The sequence below is a fragment of the Aethalodelphis obliquidens genome, unplaced genomic scaffold, assembly GCF_003676395.1.
Source record: "Aethalodelphis obliquidens isolate GAN/ISIS:26980383/991018 unplaced genomic scaffold, ASM367639v1 scaffold2, whole genome shotgun sequence".
Classification (NCBI taxonomy): Eukaryota; Metazoa; Chordata; class Mammalia; order Artiodactyla; family Delphinidae; genus Aethalodelphis; species Aethalodelphis obliquidens.
The window spans coordinates 47477561-47500191 of record NW_020837946.1 but is presented as its reverse complement, the minus strand read 5'-3'; the positions used below and the strand labels follow the sequence as shown (position 1 = coordinate 47500191).

Sequence of the window (22631 nt, the reverse complement as noted above, 5' to 3'; positions counted from 1 at the left end):
TCACTGTGTTCTTTTTATAACGATGGTGGTATCAAGCTATGCATTGTTTGACATAAAAAATTAAATGTTATCCTCTGTCCCAGAATAGAGTAAGTTGTTAACATGATTTTCTTTTCATTCCTGCTTGCCTCTTTTCCAGGTAACTTCTGGGGAACTGAATAGCACAATTCAGAACATAATGACCTGGGTTGTGGCTACAGTGACCAGTATATTATACCCAGCCATCACAAAGTATGAAGAAAGGTTGAAAAATAATGCATACCCAGTATCTGATGACTCCGTCCTCTCTTCAGATAGTTCGAGTTTTTGTAGCACATGCAGTGAAGAGTTTACATATGGAAGCTACACATCTGCAACAACTAAAACATTTCAGGGAGAGCCCTGTGCATTTGCAGTTGACATATCAGTAAGGCGACCGACCACACCTTTAAAACCACCATCTGCCCATGTGGAAAGAACAGTTGTGGGAAAAACACATCACATTAAAGGACAACCTATAACATCTGAACTCAAATATAATAAAACAAGCATGATATATACATACCCTAAGCTCAGAAGTTGTAAATCTGATAGTCACCTTCTAGCATCATTTGAAACGGGCACAAAAAAATCAAAGGATGCTACCACTGAAACAGACGGCTTAGAGAGTCCATTGTTTTCTGATCAAAAAACAAAAGCTATGAATGAAATGAAGAATTTAAAGAATGTTTTTGTTAACTTTAAATGTCACTTAAAAGGGGAAACTGAATTGATTTTGGAAAGCATTTTTCAAGAAATAATGTCTGATTTAACACAGGCCATTCCTTCTATTTCTTCTGTTACTGCTGAAGTTTTTGTTGACCAAAGTGAGCCTGAAAAAGGAGACTTGGTTTCTAATGCTGATATCTGCTCAGTAGCTTCAGAGATCGTGGAAAACATGCTTGAGAAGTTACAGTCTGCAGTTGAGAAAAAATGTATCCAGATATTTTCACAAGAAGATTTGTCAGTCAACATTAAACCAAGCTTAACACCCAGTGGAGAATCTCTCACTCCATCATATGGAAAACCTTTAATAGATTCACTGCCTCATACTGTGGAACCCATGTGTGATATTGCAGAGGATATGGTGCATGCCATTTTAGAAAAGTTGATGACTCTTGCATCTTGCAAGCAATATGAACTTCCTCATCTTGAAGATGCAGCTAAACTTTCTTATCAGCAACATATGGCAGACCCAACATATATGTGCTTTATAAAAGCCAACAAAAAGAAATGTCCTGAACTTGATGCAGCTAATTTAATTGTTAAAGAGGAAATACAAAATTTAATGTCAAATATTTTTTCCCAGTCCTCTTTGGTTGGCTTTATAGAGGAAGCAATCAGCACTATACTAAGCCATGTACAAACCGAACTTAACAATGAGAGACTTATTGCATCTGATGAAACAGTAGTACTCCTTAAGCTGCTCGATGAGATCTTTACTCAGTTACATCAGGAACCAGTAAAAGCAGATAATCAAAAATGTAGACATTCTAGACTGAGAAGTCCTTCTGACACTGAAGTAAAGTACAGACTCACTGGCACTAGATTATCTAATGGTTCTGGGTCTGGAAGACCATTTCCACCTATTAATGTTCCTGGCATGGTCCTTTATTCTGAAGATGATAATGAAGAAATAGACAAAATTGTGGAAAATGTGCTTGATTCATCTTTTAAAGATGAAAAAGCAAAATCACAAGAACAGATTCCTGAGCATTGGTTTACAAAAGGAAACACTTGTCTTGAATACAAAAGAAATAGCAAACAACCTACAAAGCCTGCTTCTCCAAGAAGCAAAACTGCATTTCATGATCGGAGGTTAAAGACTGAGCTACCATTTTTTAAGAATAAAATTTTAAAGGAAAATCCCTGTTTAAATAAAGACATTTTGTTTTTCAGCCAAGATCAAAAGCATCAAATACAAAAGGCTTCAGAAAACATAGTTAAAAGTGTTTTAACGGAAATGCTCAAGGACGTATCTTCTATTCCTCTTGGTCATTTAGACAGTAAAACTGGCAAAGAAGCTTCAGTTGTTGTTTCAGAAAAACCTCAAGGACTGTCACATCAAGAATGGATGGACCAGATGTTTTCTGTGTCAGAAATTAGTGCAGTGGCTCAAGAAGTAACAGATGCTGTATTAAATATACTTTATAAGGCAAGCTGCATTCCCAATACCACCAAAAGTTCCATTTCATCATCAGTTCTTCAAACTTCTCTAGAGAGTCCTGACACTCTCCACATGGTCAAAAAAGCACCAAATCAAAAGCCATTAAAAATATGGTTCGAGAGTGAAAAGAAAATGAAATATTTATCTTCACTCGATGTAGATCCTGCAAAGCCTTCCCTGTTAAAATCTGAAGAAAGTGAACCTAAGCCTATAGATGACATTACTGATAAGATCATTAATGCAGTTTTTAAAAGGCTGAAGTTATTTGTTTATCCAAAATTGCAAATGGGCTTCAAACCTTCACTTGCAGAGCAATCTTCATTACAATCTCAACTTAGTACTTATACAACTAAAGTGGTAAACATTGTTTTGCATGCTATCCAGAATGAACTGGAACTCAATAAGAAAAACCTAAATCTTAGGGAAACAGACCATACCAAATCCCTTACAGGTAAAGGATTTTTTACTGACACTGATAAATCAGAATCTCTTGTCTCAAATCTCAGTGATGACATTATGGCATCTGCATTATTAACTTGCATTTGTGAAATATTATCAAGTGGACATTCAGATCAAAGCAATATTTCACTCCCTTCAGAAAATCCAAAGCCTATGACGTCATGCGGATCTGATAATGTTGATAAAGGGAACATTTTGCCAAGTGGACAGGATAAAAACACTTTTTACAAATTTTTAGCTACGCCATGTGCTCTCCACAGTGTCACTAATGAAAAAGATCTCAAAGAGAATTCCAGATTGCAAGTGTTAGATGATATTGGGGAAACACTCTATGAAATGTTATGCAAGCTCATAGGAGTCCACCCTCACTGTCAGCCATCTTGTAGTAAGCTAAGCAGAGAGAAGACAAATGAGAATCAGCAAACAGCCACTGAAATGCAGTCTAATATTCAGCTCATTTCCACAACAATTTTGGAATATATCCTTGCAAAATTATGTAGTGTTGACATGGATAGTAGTTCTGTAAGTTCAGGATTTAAAGCTGTCTCAGAGTCTCTTGATATTGACAGCCTATTGTTCACTTCAATTATTGAGGAAATGGCCAAGTGCACTGACATAATCTCCAGCATAGTTTCCAGGATGGTTCAGCAGGGTAATAAAGAGAAGACTAAAAGCAAGGAAAAATCTATTGCTCCTAAGTCTTCCAAAACAGGGAGCAAAAAAGAAATTCATTCTAATAAACTGAAAGCTGTGGCTTCAGATATTCTTAATATGGTTTTTGCTAAACTAGAAGAGTTTGCCAATGGAAATTTAGAAACTCTGGAGGCGTCTATCAATGATGGAAATAAAAAAATCAGTAAGATGGACTTGGAATGTGAAAGTCCCAGTGTTTTCACGGACACACATGAAGAACTATTGCAATCTGCTTTATACACGCATGCAAAGAAGGCATCAAGTGCTATTTTGAAAGCTATTCAAACAGAATTAAAGATGAACTTATTAGATTTGAGGACAAGTATGGAAACACCATCACCTGACAAACAAATGCTTGAGAATATAGTCAGTTTAATTTTAGATGCAGTATCCTCAGATATGCTTAATGAAACTGAATCTGAAGAGAGAGGCATTCAAACTTACAGATACAGGCCAACCTATGGAAATTTTCTTCCTGGTGGAGTTGAATCAGATTCATTTCTAGAAGATGCTGCAAATACAGAGAAAGAATTCATTGGAGAGAGAAGATCACTTAGAGAAGAAACTAACTCAGATTCTCTTCAACAATGTGTTCTAGAAAGAACCTTAAACAAAACTGAAGTGAAACTCAAAGAACCACAGAAATCTCCAGTTGTTCCCATTATAAGAAATATTTTGAATGAAATTTTTCAAAGTGCTTTGGTCAGTCAATTAAATATGCTTTCTCTCTCCCACTCCTATTTAAGTGGCATCCCTCACAATATTGAAGAGACAGTTGCTCAAACATCTGTTCAATTTATAGATAAAATGATGGTGTCTGAAGCAGATGTAACCATAGTGGTAGATGATGTTGTTAGGACTGTGTTTGATAAAATTTATTCAGCTGCTATGACAGGGAGAAATGCAAGTGAAAACAGGTATAAGACCATCACCTTTTCAACAAATGTTTCTTTTCATGAACACAGCAGTGGAGGAGGAAAGCCCTCCATCACTGTGCCGAACAAGAATCCGTATACTCTTCAGTCCAGATTCAATGTTGACAAACAGGCTAAAGTAAACATAGTTGAAGATATTATACAGGCAATATTAATAAGTTTAGAAATTTTTGCTACTTCCAAAGTACAATCTCTCTTTTGTCCCCAGATCAACTTCACAGTTCCAATGGCTTTACCTATTCAGCAGGATAAGAGTACATTAAGCAAAGCATTATCAGCCAAAGATTTGTATTCTGATGATCAATTTTCCTGTTGCTCAGTGGATCATATTATGTCAGAAAAGACCAACTCATTATGTCAAGTCTCTTTGAATAAATTAAATACATATGCAACAGAAGTGGCCAGAAAAATTTTACAAGGAATCAAACATGAATTAGATAAAGAAAGGGAAAATTCTTTCTTAACTCATAACATTGTGGTTTCTGAGAGTATTGCAAGTCAAATTGTTAACACAGTGTTAGATATTGTATCATCTAAAGGAAAATGTGACAAAAACAATCCTGACAAAGACATTAATTCAGATCAGCAAGAAGGTATTATTGAAAAGCTGTTTATTAAGACTGAGTATCAAAAAGTACTTCAGTTTCAAATACAAGATACCATTGAAAGTATCTTATGTGATATTTATGAAAAAATACTGTATCAGAATAATCTCTCATTTGCCACACCCACTTTGAAATGTAGCATAGCTGGCAAACATTCCAGAGCAAATTCTGAAATGTTCATTGAGGGTGCAAATAAGATTCTTCCAAATTTTTCAGTTCCTAACTCAGATGTCATATTGATATCCACTGATATAGTAGATATCGTTCTTCATAATCTCAGTTCTGCTGTCATACTTAGCATAAATTCAAAGGATCCTACTTCTAGAAGATTGCCCCTGACCTTTTGTGATATGTTTCCAAAAGCAGAGTGTCAACAGCCTCTTCTTATGGAGTCAAAAAGTGAAAGAAAAACAGGGCATTTTCCATCTTCAAAAAATCTGAAATCAGCTTATGCTAATGATACTCATATAACTATAGTAGAGAAAGAAGACCCCAAGAAATCTGTTCCTGACCCATGTGAGGAAAGTGCTGACTTCATTACTAAAACTATTTTCAATCGGTTAGAATCATTTGCCACAGAAAGAATGGATTTGTTAATTACTCTTGCTTTCCAGCCTAAAGAAAAGTCATTTCTGAGCCCAGAACTGGAAAACTGTAGACGAGATGACAGCATCTTTCATGAATCAAGCCAGGTGGAATCAAATGTGAATATTCTGAAAATATCAAATGAAACTGTTCTCAGTGAAGAGCTCACAGATTTCACTTTTGCCAGTTACAGAGAAAAACTTGGATCTACAATTCATCTATCACAAGCTAGTCTTAAAGAATATGCTGACATCATTGCCAGTGCCATTTTGAAGCTGATTAAAAATGACTTAGACCTCAAAATCCAAAAGATGCATCCATACCCAAACAACATTTCATTCCAAGAAATCACCACTGTGAGTGAAATTGTCAACAGTATCTTAAAGATTTTATATAATAAAAGATCTGTAAAGGAAATCAGTTTTTACTCAAAGGACAATCCTAACTTATTTTCACAACGAACTGCATCAAATGAAATATCACTGGGACAAAGAGCTCAGGAAACACACACCAAACTGTCTCTGTTTTCAAAGTATCCATTAGAACAAAACCAAATGGCATTGGAAAGGGAAAGCCAGAGAATTGTTCTAGAGGAAATATTTACAAAAAATGAAGAATCAAAACAAAAAGCAAGAACTGCATTATTCAGTGCAGTGGAAGAAGTTTTAAGTAAAGTGTATCAAAGAATAATGGAAATCATAGGCCATTTGCCTTCATTTAATGAAATCCCCCACTTTATGTCTAGCTCTAAAATTAAAACATTAGACATAACACAAAAAAACTTCTTTCAATCCCATATTAACAGTGTAGCAAGTGACATAATTGAAAGCGTTTTGGGGGAAATGTACTCTGTAGTTGTAACGTCGTTATATGAAAGTAATAAAGTACAAGCAACTGACAAAAATATTTTACCAAAGAAATCATCATGCATCAGAGAAACTACACAAGCAGGAATAGGAAGTAATCTCACTAGCTATATGCTACCACAGGTTTATCCTTATGCAGGCAGTCAAAATGTCTCTCTATTGGAAAAAACTTTTTTACAATATTCACCATTAAAAGTGGGGAAGGATTTAGTCCAAATGGTTCTCAATAAGATCACAAATTTTGCCTCACTTTATCTAGAAGAGGCCCTGTCCCATAAAGGTGGTTCTGTTGAGTTGCAACCTCTAAGGCTACACAGTTCTAAACTAAGCCCTAAGGGCAACCCTAAGCCAGGTTTTAAAACAAGTTTAAAAGCAAGATCAAAAGTTACTCCTTTGCCTAAATTTAGAGCAAAACCACACCTAGGACCTAGTCGTACTAAGGCCAAAAGCAAGACTAAATTAGGTCCTGGAGAGAAGACTCCAAAATACATCTGGTCCAAGACTGCCATTGGGCTGCCACACATCCTATCAATGGGAGATGCCAAAAACTTACTGAAAGTAAAGTTGCCTACTTCAGAACTAAAAATGTATGCCAAGGATATAATAAGTAATATCCTGAAAACAACTGTTAAAGAATTTGAAAAGGTGACGCAAATTAGAGCAATGGTAGGTGATAAAGCTTTACCATCCGATCAAATCATGGCAGCAAATAAAATAGTTAGTACGGTTTTGCAAGGATTATATGCTACAAATAACCAAAATTTGGCTAATCCTATCGTATTCTGTCATCTGGATGATCCCAAACTTTCACAGGGGAATATAGGTGCAGAGTCTCTTGCCAAGCCACAAGCATGTTTTTACTTGGAAAATGTTTCTTCACAGTTAGAACAGATTTTTCCTAAAGAAGGTGTATTTAAAAAAATGTTTGACAAATGGCAAGCAGAATCAAATGACATGGAAAATGAAAAATGTAAGCTCTTGATGATAGCTGAAAATGGTTTGACAGAAATTTCAATAAAAGCAAAAGAATTAGAATATTCTCTTTCACTTTTAAATTTGCCACATCTTGAAGATTGTGAAAACAGGTTTCATAGTTGTTTTAAGGGAGCTTCTACAAGAGTTGAAGACACCAAAGCACAAATTAATATGTTTGGAAGGGAAATTGTTGAAATGCTATTTGAAAAATTACAGCTGTGCTTTTTATCCCAAATGCCCACCCCACGTGGTAAAGAAACTCCAGCAAGCAGGAAAGAACACATTACTACTAAAAGTAAATGTGATTTTCCAACCAAGGACATCCTCAGCAATGAACCAATATATAACACTAAAACTGAAGACCAAAGTCCTTTGGGCTCTAGCAACCAAATTGTTCGAGAAATTGTAGACAGGGTTTTAAACCTGTTAGAGTCTTTTGTAGACTTACAGTTTAAACATATCTCTAAATATGAGTTTTCTGAAGTAGCGAAGATGCCTGTAGAAAACCTTTTTCCTGTCCAACAGAGACTAAGCAAAAAGATGTTGCCAAAATTACAACCACTAAAAAAGTTTTCTGATGAATCCAAGTCAAGTACTGTTATTTCCAAGGAAAATGTACAGAATACCCTTCTACAGGTTCATTCGTTCCATTCAGAGTTACTTACATATGCCATTAATATTGTCAGCGACATGCTTGGTATAATTAAGAGCAAGCTGGACAAAGAAATAAGCCAAGCAGAACCATCTTCAATTAGCATATTGAAAGAAAATATTGCAGCAAGTGAGATCATTGGTACACTGATGGACCAGTATACTCATTTCAATGAGTCTCTGATCAAAAACCTTCCAAAGGAAAGTTTGTTCCAAGGAGTAGAAAATACCTACATTGTTAATCAGGTTGAATTAGCAACTGATACGAAAATGCCCATGTCAAAGTTAAAGGAAGTAGGATTCGGGAATCATCCTCCACAAAGCAGCATACCAGGTTTAGGGTTTTATTCAGAGGAAGATAAGAAAAAAAGGTATAAGTCTTCATCAAATTTACCCTTATATTCCAGAGCCTCCGTAGAAGACACAATTAGAAGCTCAGAGCCAATGGAAAGACCTGATTCAGAAAACATACCATCATGCTCTAGAAACAAAGTACAAGACTTTAGCCGAAAGGAATCTGACTTGGGCTATTTTGATCAAGCTATGAAAGGAAATAGCTCCCTCCCTGAAGGGAGTGTCTTACAAAAACTGTTAAAGAAAGCAAATGAATCCACAGAAACAGCATCACAGCAAGTCATGTCATTCACAGAAATGAGAAAAGGTGAAAATCCAAGAGTGTTTCATTATGAGATCTCCAAACCAGTTGTTGAGCCAAACCAAATTCAGACAACTGTCTCTCCACTCAAAATTTGTTTAGCCGCAGAAAATATTGTCAGTACTGTGCTGTTAAGCTACGGCTTTCCAAGTCAACCACACATTAATGAAAGCACAGAAACAATGAAACCATTTTTCATATCAAAGCAAAACCCTTTGTCTGTAATATATGGTCAAAAGAATGAGGAAAAAAGTTTGCTTAGAATGTGGGATAAAAGAATCAGTTGTATACCTGAAGAAGAAAACAAAAAACCTGAAGCCAGCAGAGGAGATTTTTCTTTAATGCAAAAATTGGAAAATAAGAGTTACCTGAAGATAAAGACTCTGAAGGAAGTTGAAGTCATTGCTTTTGCTGATCATGAACTGGGTCCAAATGAAATTCATTTGGTAGCAAGACATGTCACCACATCTGTGGTCACATATTTCAAGAACTTTGAAACTAGAGGTAAGTAAGAGTGGGCATAATTTAGAAAAAAATAGATATATTTAAAAGATCTCCTGTCCAAGAAGCTTCATTTACTGTTTTTCTGAAAACAGCCTTAGAAGGAGGGTATTTAATTACTTCTTAATATATCAGGATACTAAAAAAAAAAAAAAAAAAAATTAAACATTCATATGGTTTGAATCTGAAAAGGTCTGTCTCTCAATTTTCCGTATCTGCAGATGAGGGAAAATGTGACTTTTTTAAAGCAGGGGATTTTGGTTGAACATGAGGTCCGAGTTCCAAAGATTATTAAAGTTCTCATGCATGATTTCTTTATAATCATACCAAATGTACAGGTAACTGAAGGTTGTGATTCAACTTTAATGTGTACAGTTGAAGTCGTTGCTATTATTAGTCACAGTGTATAAGAACAGTTGTGTTAAACATCTTATTTTGCTTATATTCCAGTGTTATTAAATTCCTTTTAGGTATAATACTCTAAACATATATTTAAAAATATATTTTCATTCCCTTTTTAAAAAGGCTTATCTGTATATGCTAGAGGTTGAACCATATGTGATAGCTACTTTCATATGTGAAAATTTATTATTGGAAAGTTCATAACATTCAATCTAATAATCTATTATAGCTTTGAACTGGATCAGTAATTCTAGTTGCCAATAATTAGTTGCTACGTTACCAGTCCAGATACATCACTTGCCCATCATTCAAATTGCAGAACACATACTATCAGTCCTACCTACCTGCACCATGAGGCCATTTCCTATACTTAAAACTGGTATGATTTCAAGGTGGACAGTTGTGTGTCTGCAACTGCAAGCTTATAAGTAGAATTTCTTTAAGCATAGCCTAATTGAACTTAGAGAATAAGAAAAAGAAAGCAAACAAGAGAAGATCCATGATTCCCTCCCACTGGTATTTGGCTCTTTCTATCATATATCTTCTCTATTCCCAGACATGTCCAGGGACTTCCAGCGATTTCACTCATGTTCCTTCCACGTGGAGCACTCTTTCCTCCCTCCCTTCATCTCAACATGGCCAAAACCTGTCTAGCTGTCAAAGTTCAGCTTAAAGCCTCCCCTCTCCACTAAGTCTTGCCTGATTCCACATGCAGAGGTATAATAGGTTATTACATTCTGAGGTAGTTTTGTGAAAAAAATAGTATGTAGCTCTGGCTGCCACTCCAAGAAATTGGCCATACCAAGTAGGTATATGATTTGCAGTACTCTGTTGAATAGCAGAATACAGTCCTGTGCCTGGTTGGGTTGGCCCATCATCTTTGTAACAAACTAATCTAGGGGTTAAAGTACTGCTGATGTTACAGTCCATCCCTAACCTTTCTGAAGTGAGCACTCTTATTTCAGTCAAGTTGTTATTGCAACACAACTCTTTAGTTTCCTAAAAGTAATACATATTATATGTTTGACTAAAAATATTTTTTAAATAATTATATGAAGTCTCTAGAGATCACTGCAGACATGTTAAGATGTAACATCACACTTGGAAATCATTTCTCTGCCCCAGGATTTCCAGCTTCTTTGAGCACCTTCACCCATCTAAGCAAGATAGGTATCAGCACTAGACTTAGAGATTTGAATTCTTTAGGGTTATTTTCTCAACTTTATGGCTAAAACTAAGATTCCACAGGTGGGAAAATAAGTATCTGAAGAAAACCCAATATCTTTCTTGACTAGATTTTTCTTTTTCTTTAGTGAGGTGTTCCAAAGGTGAAATTCATATGTAAATAACTACCAATATATAGAATTTTCCATATGTCCCTTAATGCGTGCTAAAATGGTAATGTTTTCTTTTTTAAGTTTCCAGTGAGGAGGTGTCTATTGTTTCCACACCGTCAAGAAAAAAATATGAATCAAAACAGCCTCTAAGAAGCATATACAATGATTATTCTCTTTATCAATTTTGTGAACATCTCACTGAGTCCGTCATTTGCCATTTAATTTCAAGCATTTCTGATAGCACCACAGATAGCAGAGAAAAGGAGAAAGCTTCCCATGCAGCATTTAACACAATTATTTCAATTGATTCTCAAGTGTTTGAGAGTAGGTCAATTTCTGTTGGAGAACTTGCTTTAAGTATTTCTGAAATCATTGCTGAAATCCTTTTAAATAGTAACATCATAGAGATTGACATTGCACAGCAAATGTCTTCCTTAAAAAGAAAGTACATTTGCTGCCCAGGAGTAGCTGCTGCTGACTTTGATGATCTCTTTCAGGATATCTTAATAGGTGTGATTCATGTACTGTCCAAAGAAATAGGGTTAAATCATCACCTGGAAAACAGTGGAAGAAATAGACCATTTTCCATGCTTAGAAGCAACAGTGTGCCCATTTGCAACAAAAAAAATACCATGCAAAGACAGAAAGCTTCCAGAGACTGGGAATTATCTACTCACAAAACTGATCATATCATTCAAAAAAATAAATTAAGTTATCTGGCCCATAAGTTAGATAGTCTGGCTGGTAGCCTAAAACCTCATGAATCCAAAGAAGTAGTCAACAAAGTTTTCAGTATTGTTTTGGATTTATTTTTACCAGATGAACAGCCAGATGAGGCTATGGATGCTGATAAAAAAGCAATATTTTTTGCATCATCAAATGATCGGCAATGTAATAACATACTTGGAAATAACTTAGGGCTCACCCCCAAATCAGTTTTCCTTCTCAATGTTGTGTGTGAGAAACTTATTAGAACACTTTTAGAAAAATGCACAAACTCTGTCTTTCTTGATAATAGCCCTCTTTCTGAAGAGATATCAGCAGAAGAATGTCAACTTTTAAAAATACTTCAAAGTGTACAAGGTGAAGAATTTGGTTGTTGTAAGAGAACGAAGGACTGTGAACAATTTCAAGGGGATTATATGTCAGACGTTTTGGAAAATCTGGCAGAAATGGATCAAGATTTACTGTCATCAGACTCTATTCTTACTGTTCTTTCCCACAGCTTGGTTAAATCATTGATGGATAAATTATGTCACAGTATACAACTGCCCCAAAGTCCACCTTTTGCAAACAAGCATTTGAAGTATGGAACGAGAGAAATACAGTCTAGTTTCATAAAAACAAAAAGGCCAGAGTTAACAGAATTAGGACAAGGTAAAGGTTCTTTAGGACTCACGAGTTATGATGGCAATGCTTTGACAGGACCCCTGAATAATCTCAGTGTAGTTAACTCCAAAATACAAGCACCATTTGGCAAGAAGTATTCAGCAAATTTTGCTAATGTGTCACCTCTTAAAAGACAGGGAACAAAGGATATGGATACAATAGCCATCCATAATAAGCTATATCCAGGAGATATGAATACGGGTGTTTATTCAGCCACATTTTTAGAGGACATAATTTCAGAACTGTTTTTTAACCTCTCTATTTCACTGTGGGGCAAAAATGAAAACATCACTGAAGCCCAGCTCAATGAGATGAATGCATTATTTATCAACAGTGTAGTGAATGAGTTTAATAAGGCAAGGGTCACTGTTTTACGGAATTCTGAAGAAAGACTGTGTTTTCCACCAATCCATAAAGAAACTCTTAGTAGGATTGTTGACTCCGTTTATTATGATGTTTTACAGCAATATAAGTTGAAAATGACCTGTGGTGGTAATCTGGCATGTGACAGTACTTCAATAGCAGAACAAATAACGAATAGCATATTGTTAGAGATTTTGGACTACCAACTCCCATCTTGCTTCAGGGGAAAGCTCTTACATAATTCATACTACCCTCTCAATGCTGAAATTATATTACAGAAACTTCAAAACAACCTGAGAGAATTTACTTCCCAAGCTAGGTCTTCAGCGGGCTATAGCACCATGTTATCACACTCATTTTTAGAAGATATCATCAGAAGACTTTTATCTCAACTCATTCCTCCACCCAGTAAGGCGTCCTCTTTGGGAAAAAAATATTTCGTGAGTTCAGATTTTAATGAAATATCAACCTGTATAATAAATAAGGTTATATCAGCCATTTCAAAACATAAAATTTGGTTCACTATATATGATAATCAATATCTATGTACAGGAAAAAACCTCCAGAAGATGGTGGATTCTGTTTATAGAAATATTATGCAAACATCTGACTCTCTTCTTTCAATACAGAAAAGTATAGTCAGCAGAAGCCCAATTATGGTTGACCAAATAGCCAGTTTTATTATCCAAGAGATTATTGAAAATCATCTTCAACCATTTTTGTGTGGAGAAGGTTTACCTCGTCCAAAGACTCCATCGGATACAATATCGAATACGGTTAAACAGGTTCTCAGTGAAGTCATAGAGTCACACAGACCCCAGACACCATCACCCTCAGGTATTTACCCTAAGACATTTGTAGGGGAAATTGTTGCCAGACTTTTATCAAAAATTTTCAGTCCAAAGCATAACACTGAAATTGAGCTGGAAAACATGACCCAAAAAATAGTAAACTCAGTAAATAACCATTTTGACAAAGCTAAAGTTCACATTCTGCATAATGACAAAGAACAGTCTTACCCCTCTGTAGATACAGATATTGTGGATGAACTCGTCACCTCAGTTTATAGAAATGTTTTAAAACAGCATGGATTAGACCCTGAGGTTGATAAAGAGTCTGAAGACAGAGATATTTTTGTGGAAAAAATTACCAACTTAGTTGTAGCAGCTATTTCAGATTACCTTCTTCATCCACTGTTTTCTGGGGATTTGCCATCTTCATATTTTATTTCAACAACTGAGAATATCATTCAAGATGTTCTTAGTAACATCAGTAGGTCTACCAAGCCAAGTCAGAGTTTATCTCCATATAACACCTTGCTGCCATATACATTTTTAGAAGACATGATCAGAATACTATTATCTAGAATTTTCCCTTCTGCATCTAGCATTGTTGCAAACAGAGAAACTCCAAAAGATAGATCAAAAGTTAATTTCAATGAAATTGCTTCAAATATAATCAGTGATATTAGGATGAAAATTTCCCAACATGACATTCGATGTTCAAGAGATGAAGAAACCAAGTTTGTTTATTCAGAAGACAGTGTTCAGCATCTTGTGGACTCAGTATTCAAAAATATTTCAAACTCTGAGTCTCAAGAATCAGTTGAGCAAAATATCACAAGCAGTAATGATGTTTTTATTGACAGAATAGCAGGTTTTATCATTAAACATATCTGTCAACAACATCTTCAGCCATTTGTGAACAGAAAGTCATTACCTTCTTCATCATATACATATTTTGGTGATGAGAAAAGGCAGTGGTTTTATGCCAGTGTTTATTCCTCAACTTTTTTGGAAGATGTGATTTCTGGGGTTTTAGGCAAGATATTCCACAGGGTGTTAGGCATTGTACAAACAAAATCAGTAACAGATTCAGAAGATGAACTGTTTGATAAAGCTGAAAAACTCATACAGTTCATAACAGAGGAATTCTCAAAAGCCCAAGTTAGCATTTTAGAGAATGCTGAGGAAAATTTATGTTTGCCTCCAGTGGAGAGAGATGTAGTCAAAAACATTATTGACATGGTGTACAGCAAAGTTGTGCAAGAATATGAAATGGATATGATGCCTGATAAAGATTTTCTAAATGACACAAAGACACTGGCTGCAAGGATAACTAAAACCATCCTAGCCGAAACCTTTGATTTCCAAATTCATACAAATCTTATAGAAAAGTTTCCATTTGGATCACAATCCAAACTTAGTACTGATATTTTGATAAAGAAAGTTCAATGTGACATTACTAAATCAAGATTCCAAAGACAGGCTTCAACAATATATACTACTATGTTATCACATACTCATTTGGAAAAAATTGTGTCTCAGCTTATATCTCAGATGAGTCCATTGGCCTCCAGTACAGAACACCAAAATACTTCTCAATCAGACTTAAGTAATACAGTAATAAAACTGATAAATGAAATCATGTCAATAATTTCAAAACATTCAATATGTATTATTAAACATGGGAATGAAAAACATAGTATGATTTCAGAAAAAGATATCCAATCCATGGTTGATTCCATTTATGCTGATCTTTCCTATTCAAATATATACCAGTCTCTTACAAAAGATAAAAAAAATATAAGTAATATACCTGTTTCAAAAATAGCAAGTTTTATAATAAAAGAAATCTTTAACCATCATCTTCAGTTATTTTTATCTGGAGATAAAACTCTCCTTTCAGCCGCAGTTGATCAAACTTACAAACAGAAAGTAGTAGATCCTAAACAAAAAGAGTTGTCTTTAATTGTGAATTCAGCTGTCTTTTTGGAGGAAGTAATTTCTGAACTTTTATGTAAACTTCTTTATGCATTCTCACATAATGTCTTGGCTGCTGAAAATCCAGATATAGTTAAAGACAAAATTACTGGCATTGTTACAACATTAGTAAAATCAATTGTTCTGGAGTTCACCACATCGGAGATTTTAGTTTCAGATAACTTTGATGATGATATGTGTTTTTCAGAAGGATATAAAGAAATGGTTAAAAAAACAGTCAACCTAATTTATGAAAAACTATTAGATGAATATAAATCTCTGATTCAAATATATAGGGCTATACAAAGTGACACAGCTTGTTTTGGAAGAAAAATATTTAATTTGCTTTTGGAAGAAATTTATGATTATCAGGTGCAGTCATTAGTTTCAGGAGAATTAGTATCTTCTTCCTACTCTTCCCCTCAAGCTGATAAAATCATCAGAAATGTGCTCAATGTCATCATGAGAGATAGCTATGCCTTGCCATTACGTATTACTGTGCTGTCACATTCTCTTTTAGAAGACATGATTTACAAGCTTCTAGTGCATATCTTCCCTTCAACTGACACTGAAAGTGAACTACAAGAGGAAGAGGTTTCACCAGATTATGAGTTTGTGGATGCAGCATCAAAATTAACTGATGAAATTATCAAAGAAATTTCTGAACATGAGATCCGTCTTGCTAGGGCAGAGGAGAACACAGAGAGTACGCAATTAGAAGTGACTGAGAATTTGGTTGACTCTATATGTAATAATATTTTGAAAAAATCTGAATTTCAAGCTGAAGTCCAGAAAGATGCAGACAAAAAAGGAGGCTCATTCCTCAGTAAAATAGCTGGTTTCATTATGAAGGAAATCATGGATCATCATCTGAGGCCATTTTTACATGGTGAAGAATCATCTTCCAATAACTTATCTAATTATGACCATGTCTCTGTACATACTAAACCTGGTAAAGAAAAGAGACAGCCTTCTCTATATTCAGCTACATTTTTGGAAGATGTAATTGTTGACCTTGTTCACAAGTTTTGCTCTCTTCCAAGTATTACTGAAGATTCTAAGAAAAAAGAAACACCAGAGCCAGACATTGTGAGCTTGGCTATAAAATTTGCAAACTCTCTGATAGGAGAATTTAGGAAAAGTGAAATTAAAGTTCTACCAAATGCTGAAGAAATTTTTTCTTTTCCACCAATTGATAAAGAGACAGTTGATAAGATATCCAATTTTGTGTATGATCAGTTCATAGGAAAGTATGGATCTAATGCTATTCAGAAGGATGATAAAAACAACATTGTTACAGAAATGATTGCTGCTTCAGCCCAGAAGGCCATCTCTGCTTTCAAGATTCAACCACTTTTTTCAGGAGACTGGTCTTCCACCTTCTATTCATTTCTAAATCCAGATAACATCACCCAAAGGGTTAAACACCTTCTACAGAAAACCTCTACACAGATAAACAGATGCTTAAAAGGGAACCAACTTACTTTACCAGAACAATCATATAAACACACATCTCTAACCTCAGACCAGAAAAATGTGTTGGATACTTTGGAAATAGATAGAGGTGCAATGAGTAAAAAGAAAAGTTTCAAAACTAAGGAGACATCAATGAAAAAAGGTGACATCCAAGATCCAATAGTTACCTCTGTAACTAGAATTATGAAAAGCAACATGGTTAACCTGTTATCAGAGTCAGCTGCAGATGTGGCAAATAAAAAGAAAGAGAATGAAAATAAAATGGGAATTCCAATTCAAAAATATAATGTATCAGAAGTTACTTCTCCAACTACTAGTGTGAAAAATAAAGATAAACAGGAGCTGTATTTGAAGGGAACACTTAAAAATAATGAAATTGAGAAGAAAAGCATATCACTTTCAAATAAGGAGGGGCAAGGTAAGGAGGTACACACACAATTTCTAGTAGCTACTGATGGTACAGAATGTGAAAAGGAAATACTTGGACCAGATTTTGCAATAGACATTGAGAAGAAGATTGACAAAACAAGAGAAAATTCATTAAAAAAAGAAGACAAGCCCTTTCAGTTATCTTCTTTGACAACCAAAGCAAGAAATACAAAGACCACAATAGAGAAAACAGTTGCCCAAAAGCCAAACGATGAGGAAAGGAAAGACTCTCCAGCTCAAATAGATATAAAGGAAGGACAGTGCTCAGATTATGAATGTGTTCAAAATGTCACTGAAAATATTTATGATAATATTTTAGGAATATATCATTCTCAAGAATTAGCAGATTATTCAAAACGACAAAGTCTGCCAAGTTATATATCATTGCCTCTAGTTCAAGAGGTTGGCAAGGATTTTGCACAGTCCATTTCAACAAAGGATTTATACCTGTCACTTAACAAAAATCTCCCTGCCAAAGAGAAAAAAGAAGAAAAAGAGAAAGCAAGAGAAATAGAAAAAGAGAGGGAGAAAGAGAAAGAGAGAGGGGAAAAAAGAGAAAAAGAGAAAGTAAAAGTTAAGGATATTAAAAAGGAACCTAGTAAATCAGACAGTCCTCAGTACCCACCAAAAAGTGAACCTGGAATTTTCCCTGCTAAATTTTTAGAAGATGTTATCACCAAAATGGTTAACAAATTGGTCTTTTCTTCCTCACCAGAAACACAAACATATGATAGATGCCAAAATGTAAGTGATGATGAAAATCAAGCTGAACTCTATGACACAGCTATGAGACTTATTGATTCACTGTTGAAGGAGTTTTCAGATGCTCAAATTAAGGTATTTAGGCCAGATAAGGAAAATCAGTTTTTTCTACCTGTAGATAAAGTGTCATCAGTTCCTAAAGAACCTCCCAGGCATAAAGAATCAAATATAGATAAAGCACCATCCAATGTCAAGAAAATAACTGTGGATAATATGCATAAAATGACTGAAAAACCCTCTTCAAATAAGATACTTTTCCTAGATAAAATATCAATTGATAAAACATTGGTCAACAAAGTTGTTCACTCCTCTGTGTGCAATATTTTGAAGGAATATAAATCTCAAGACTCCATTTGTAAGACTATAAAGAGTAATGGGGGAAATTTAGCAAGACGACTAACTAGTGCAGTGATAAGTGAAATTTTTCAATATAAGCTAAATTTGATATCGTGTGATGAGTTTCCACCTTCATGTTTGCCTCTGGAAACTAAGGATGTTGTTAAAAAGGTCCAAAAGCTGGCTCGAACAGCCAGCAAAGAATGTCAAACATCATCGCCATATACCATCATGCTGCCTCATGAATTCTTAGAGAATGTGATTTACGCTCTTTCATCTAAAATTTTCTCAACAGTATCCAACACTGAAGCAGAAACATCTGAGGGCAACTGGTTCACAGAACTAGATTTCTTTCAAATGAAGTTATTAAGTACAGTTACAACAGAGATCTCCAAAAATGAAGATATGATTATACAGTATGTGGAATCCTTACATCCCAATGATGATGAAATTATTCAATTAGTGGTTCAATCGCTCTATAATAATCTCTTGTCACAGTTTGGATCACAAGAGATTATACAAAATTGTGCAACCAGTGGATGTAGAATTCTTTCAGAAACCATGGTTGACTTAATTCTACAAGAAGTGACTGGTAATCAGTTGCAGAACTACTTTTCTGGAGAGCTGACTCCATATCAGTGTGCAGAAGTTGACAATGTTGTTGAAAATATTCTTAAAGATGTTATCCAAACTGCTGATGTTCCCCAGCCTCAACCATCACATGCTCGTATACTGCCTTATAACATAATAGAAGAAATTGCTGTGAAATTTTTATCGAAGCTTTTATCTACGTTTCCAAAAGTAGATAATGAAAGACCCAAATCCCTAGAAACTGAAATTCAAAAAATTATCTCAAAAATATTAAATTCAATACAAGAATTTATCTCCAAAAGTAAGATTAAAGTTGTATCACCAGCGAAGGAATTGCCTACTGTACCTTTAGCTGACAATGAAACCATTGAAAAAGTAGTTAATTCTGTTTATACCAGTATTTTAAAGCACTCTGGCTCACACATTTCTATATTTAAAGATTTAATGGGTAAGAGTAATATCCTCTCTGATATAATAGGTTTTTTATTGGTGAAAGAAATTTCCAATTCTAAATTTCAACCTCAAGTAGAGGAAGAATTACCAAGTTCAGAATTAGCTCTGGAAGCTATCAAAATTATGGAAAGAGTGGCCAAAATGGTTAATGAATTTAAGTCCCAGGAAAAGTCTTCATCCAAAAAAGGTTCTGTGTTAGATGCCACGTTTTTAGAGGAAGCATTGGCTTTGTTCTTGGCTAAAATAGTAAGGTTGCCAAGTGCCTCAAGCAAACATGCAAAAAACTTATCAAAGCCTGAGTTAAATAAAATTGCATCTCAACTGACAAAATCTGTGACGGCTGAAATTTCTAAGAGTAATATTAATCTTGTTGCTGCTGATTCTGAAGAACACTTTTTAAATCCAGAAAGTATAGAAATGATTTCTCAGGTTATTGATTCTATTTATAGTAATGTACTACAACAACCAAGAACCCATAAAGATCTTTATTATGATATAAAAAGTACAAATGGAGTTTTCCCTAAAAAAGTGGCCAGTTTAATTATTAATGAAGTTTCAAATTTTCCCTTAGATATCGTTAGTCCAAAGAATTCAAATGCTGGTCTCTTAGGAGATCTAGACATTAACAGAATTGTTCAAAAGGCACAAGAGCATGCTAAAGTGATCCCTGACTTAGATAAAGAAGAGTCAAATAAAGATTCAATTGTAGAGGACTCTACAATTAAAATAGTTCCACATGTTGGGAATAAACCACTCAAAATAGATCCAAACATTATCTCAGAACATTTAGCAGTAATTTCTGTAAAAACTCAACCTCTTGAGAAACTTAAGGTGGAATGTTTTAAAAACACTGGACATAACATAGCAGAACTGAGAAGAGCATCAATAAGTAGAAGAAGTTATTCCTCAGACACATCTACTGTAGGACAGTTAAAAAGAGAAAGACGTACCTCATTGAATAAGATGGGACGACTCGATGTAAAACCCTTTGAGGTAAGTGAAAAAGAAATAGAAAAAAAAAAAGTGAGCCATGGTTGTTCTGTGATTCCCTTCCTCAAATAGGTATATGGGAATGTATTTTTTTGTTGTTGTTGTTATTGCCTAGCCCAATAGGAAAATTGGTTGCACAAGTTCATTCGTATAGTTATATGACTTACTGGGACTTGCCATATCAGCTCTGTGGCTCACTCTAAAGGTCTCAGGCTAGTTTTCCTAAGACAATAAGTTTAAACTGGCTTTAAAAAAATAATGGGAATATAGGGAAATACCCTTAACAGTAAAATCAGGCTGACTGAAATTATAATGATAAAAACTATCTAAAATACATTTCTCAAACCTAAGGCTCTACAGGAGTAATACTACTCTTTTTACTTTTAACAACATTCATCAACACATATCAGACTACTCTGATTACTACTGCTCTATAAACTCTTAGGTTATACTTGTTTCTTATTATTTCACTTTAATTATATTAGCCTTCCTCAAGTTCTTCTATACTCTCAAGAAGTGGCAAGTTTCTTTCTTCTTCTATCCTTGTTCTAGATTTAGCTGCTTTAATGCTGCCATATTTATGAACCTGTTTCCTCATGCTTTAGTCCCTAGCTCTGCCCTGCAGCTCCATACTTAGGCCCCAAATATATTAAACTAATTGAGACTTTAAAATGACAAAATGATGTCCTCGTTACAAGGAAACTATACCACTGAGGTCAAAGGGTGGTCTAGCCAATAGTTACACTGATCTACTACACATTTTGATTTTTATCAGAGCCTCTTCTACTCATGGTATTCACTCATAAGAGGACTGAGTGTGCTTAGGGGTACAGTCTGTGGCCTGGACAATGAGCAAAGTTTTATAGAACCATTCTCGCTGGAGCATAAACTTGAAGTAAATTTTCTCCAGCACTATCCTGCAACCCATTGAACTAGGTCTCAGGGCTGTTAAATATGTTAATTGGCACTTTGTGTTTTCATACTCAAATACTGAGATTATTATGGGCTAACATACTAATTTAATCTTCTTTTCCCTAAATTTTTTGAACCAGATGACAGTCCTTTCAAACTCTAAAATTTATCCTTCCACATGGATTCTCATTGTTTGCATTAGCATATTATTTGGTAGTCTTCATTCATACATAAGTAACCCCTTAGGAGTAAAATCTGTTGAACAGACTATAGAATAACATTAGTCAAAAGCAGTTTTTAATTATCTGTAGAATTTTCTGTCACAAATCTTACTCGTATTTACCAGTTCTCTTTCATTAAGTCATTTATAGACCACAGGAAAGCAGGATGGGAATATTTAAACCAAAATAATTACTGCTGTCCTCTTAAGGGGAAGAAAATCCATCCTCAAAATAAAACACAAAGAAGCAGACCTAGACAACTCTGATACGACATACGATTTGTACCAATCTGAGTATCAATCTCCTGCATAGGGACCAGAGAAGAAACCAAAGAACAGTAGATTAGATCAGCGAATCTAGACACTTGTTGGCCTCACCCAAGGGCTTTATTTTCTGTTTTGAGATACCATAAGTTCCCAACACACTAGGCATGTACATATGAAAGCCATATATAGTCACAAATTCCAAAGCCATATAGAAAGATTTTGGATTTTGTAAACCACTGGTCCCCTCCACTAACACAGAAAATCAAAACTGATTGGTTTTAAATTCTTAAGGAAGCTGTTTCTATATTTTTTTTCCACAGAAGATATTCTTTTAGGACACCAATATCTGAAAAAACTGGCTTAAAGTGTTACACAGGGATGTTGAAGTCTAGAATTATTAACTCAAAACAATTTGGAGGTTCTGTGGCATCATCAAAGGCTACTGAAATGCGGAAGTTCTATTATTTAATTGTAACTGTCTTTTATCTGTCTTAAGACATTGAAAATGGAAAGTGAGATTTGACTAGGGAGGTGAGAAAAAAATGAAGATTTATATTTTCAAGATTCTTTTGGAAAATATATCCAAAGGATCAGGGGTGGAATGATAGGGATTAAAGAGTCAAAGACCTTCACAATCTTGGTTATTCATCATTTTTAAAAGTCAAGATCAGATAATACCTTGCTTTCTTGTTGAAAATATGTACATTTCAATTTCTCTATGATAACCCATCTACAATTTTAGAAAAATATATTATCATGTCTACTTCTGTCACAAACTTTCAAAGTAACCAAAAAACAAAGAAGTAAATATGATGCAACAAAATATAAAGTT

At 34.8% G+C, this 22631-nt stretch overlaps 1 protein-coding gene across 1 annotated transcript in view; it reads left to right on the top strand.

Moving 5' to 3' along the window:
- FSIP2 (fibrous sheath interacting protein 2) overlaps window positions 1–22631 on the top strand; it is a 124320-nt gene that overhangs the window by 83211 nt on the left and 18478 nt on the right. Inside the window, exons 14-15 of the mRNA XM_027078064.1 lie at window positions 140–9113; window positions 10931–20403. Of these exons, the coding sequence (XP_026933865.1) occupies window positions 140–9113; window positions 10931–20403 (18447 nt within the window). The remainder of the gene's footprint in view (window positions 1–139; window positions 9114–10930; window positions 20404–22631) is intronic.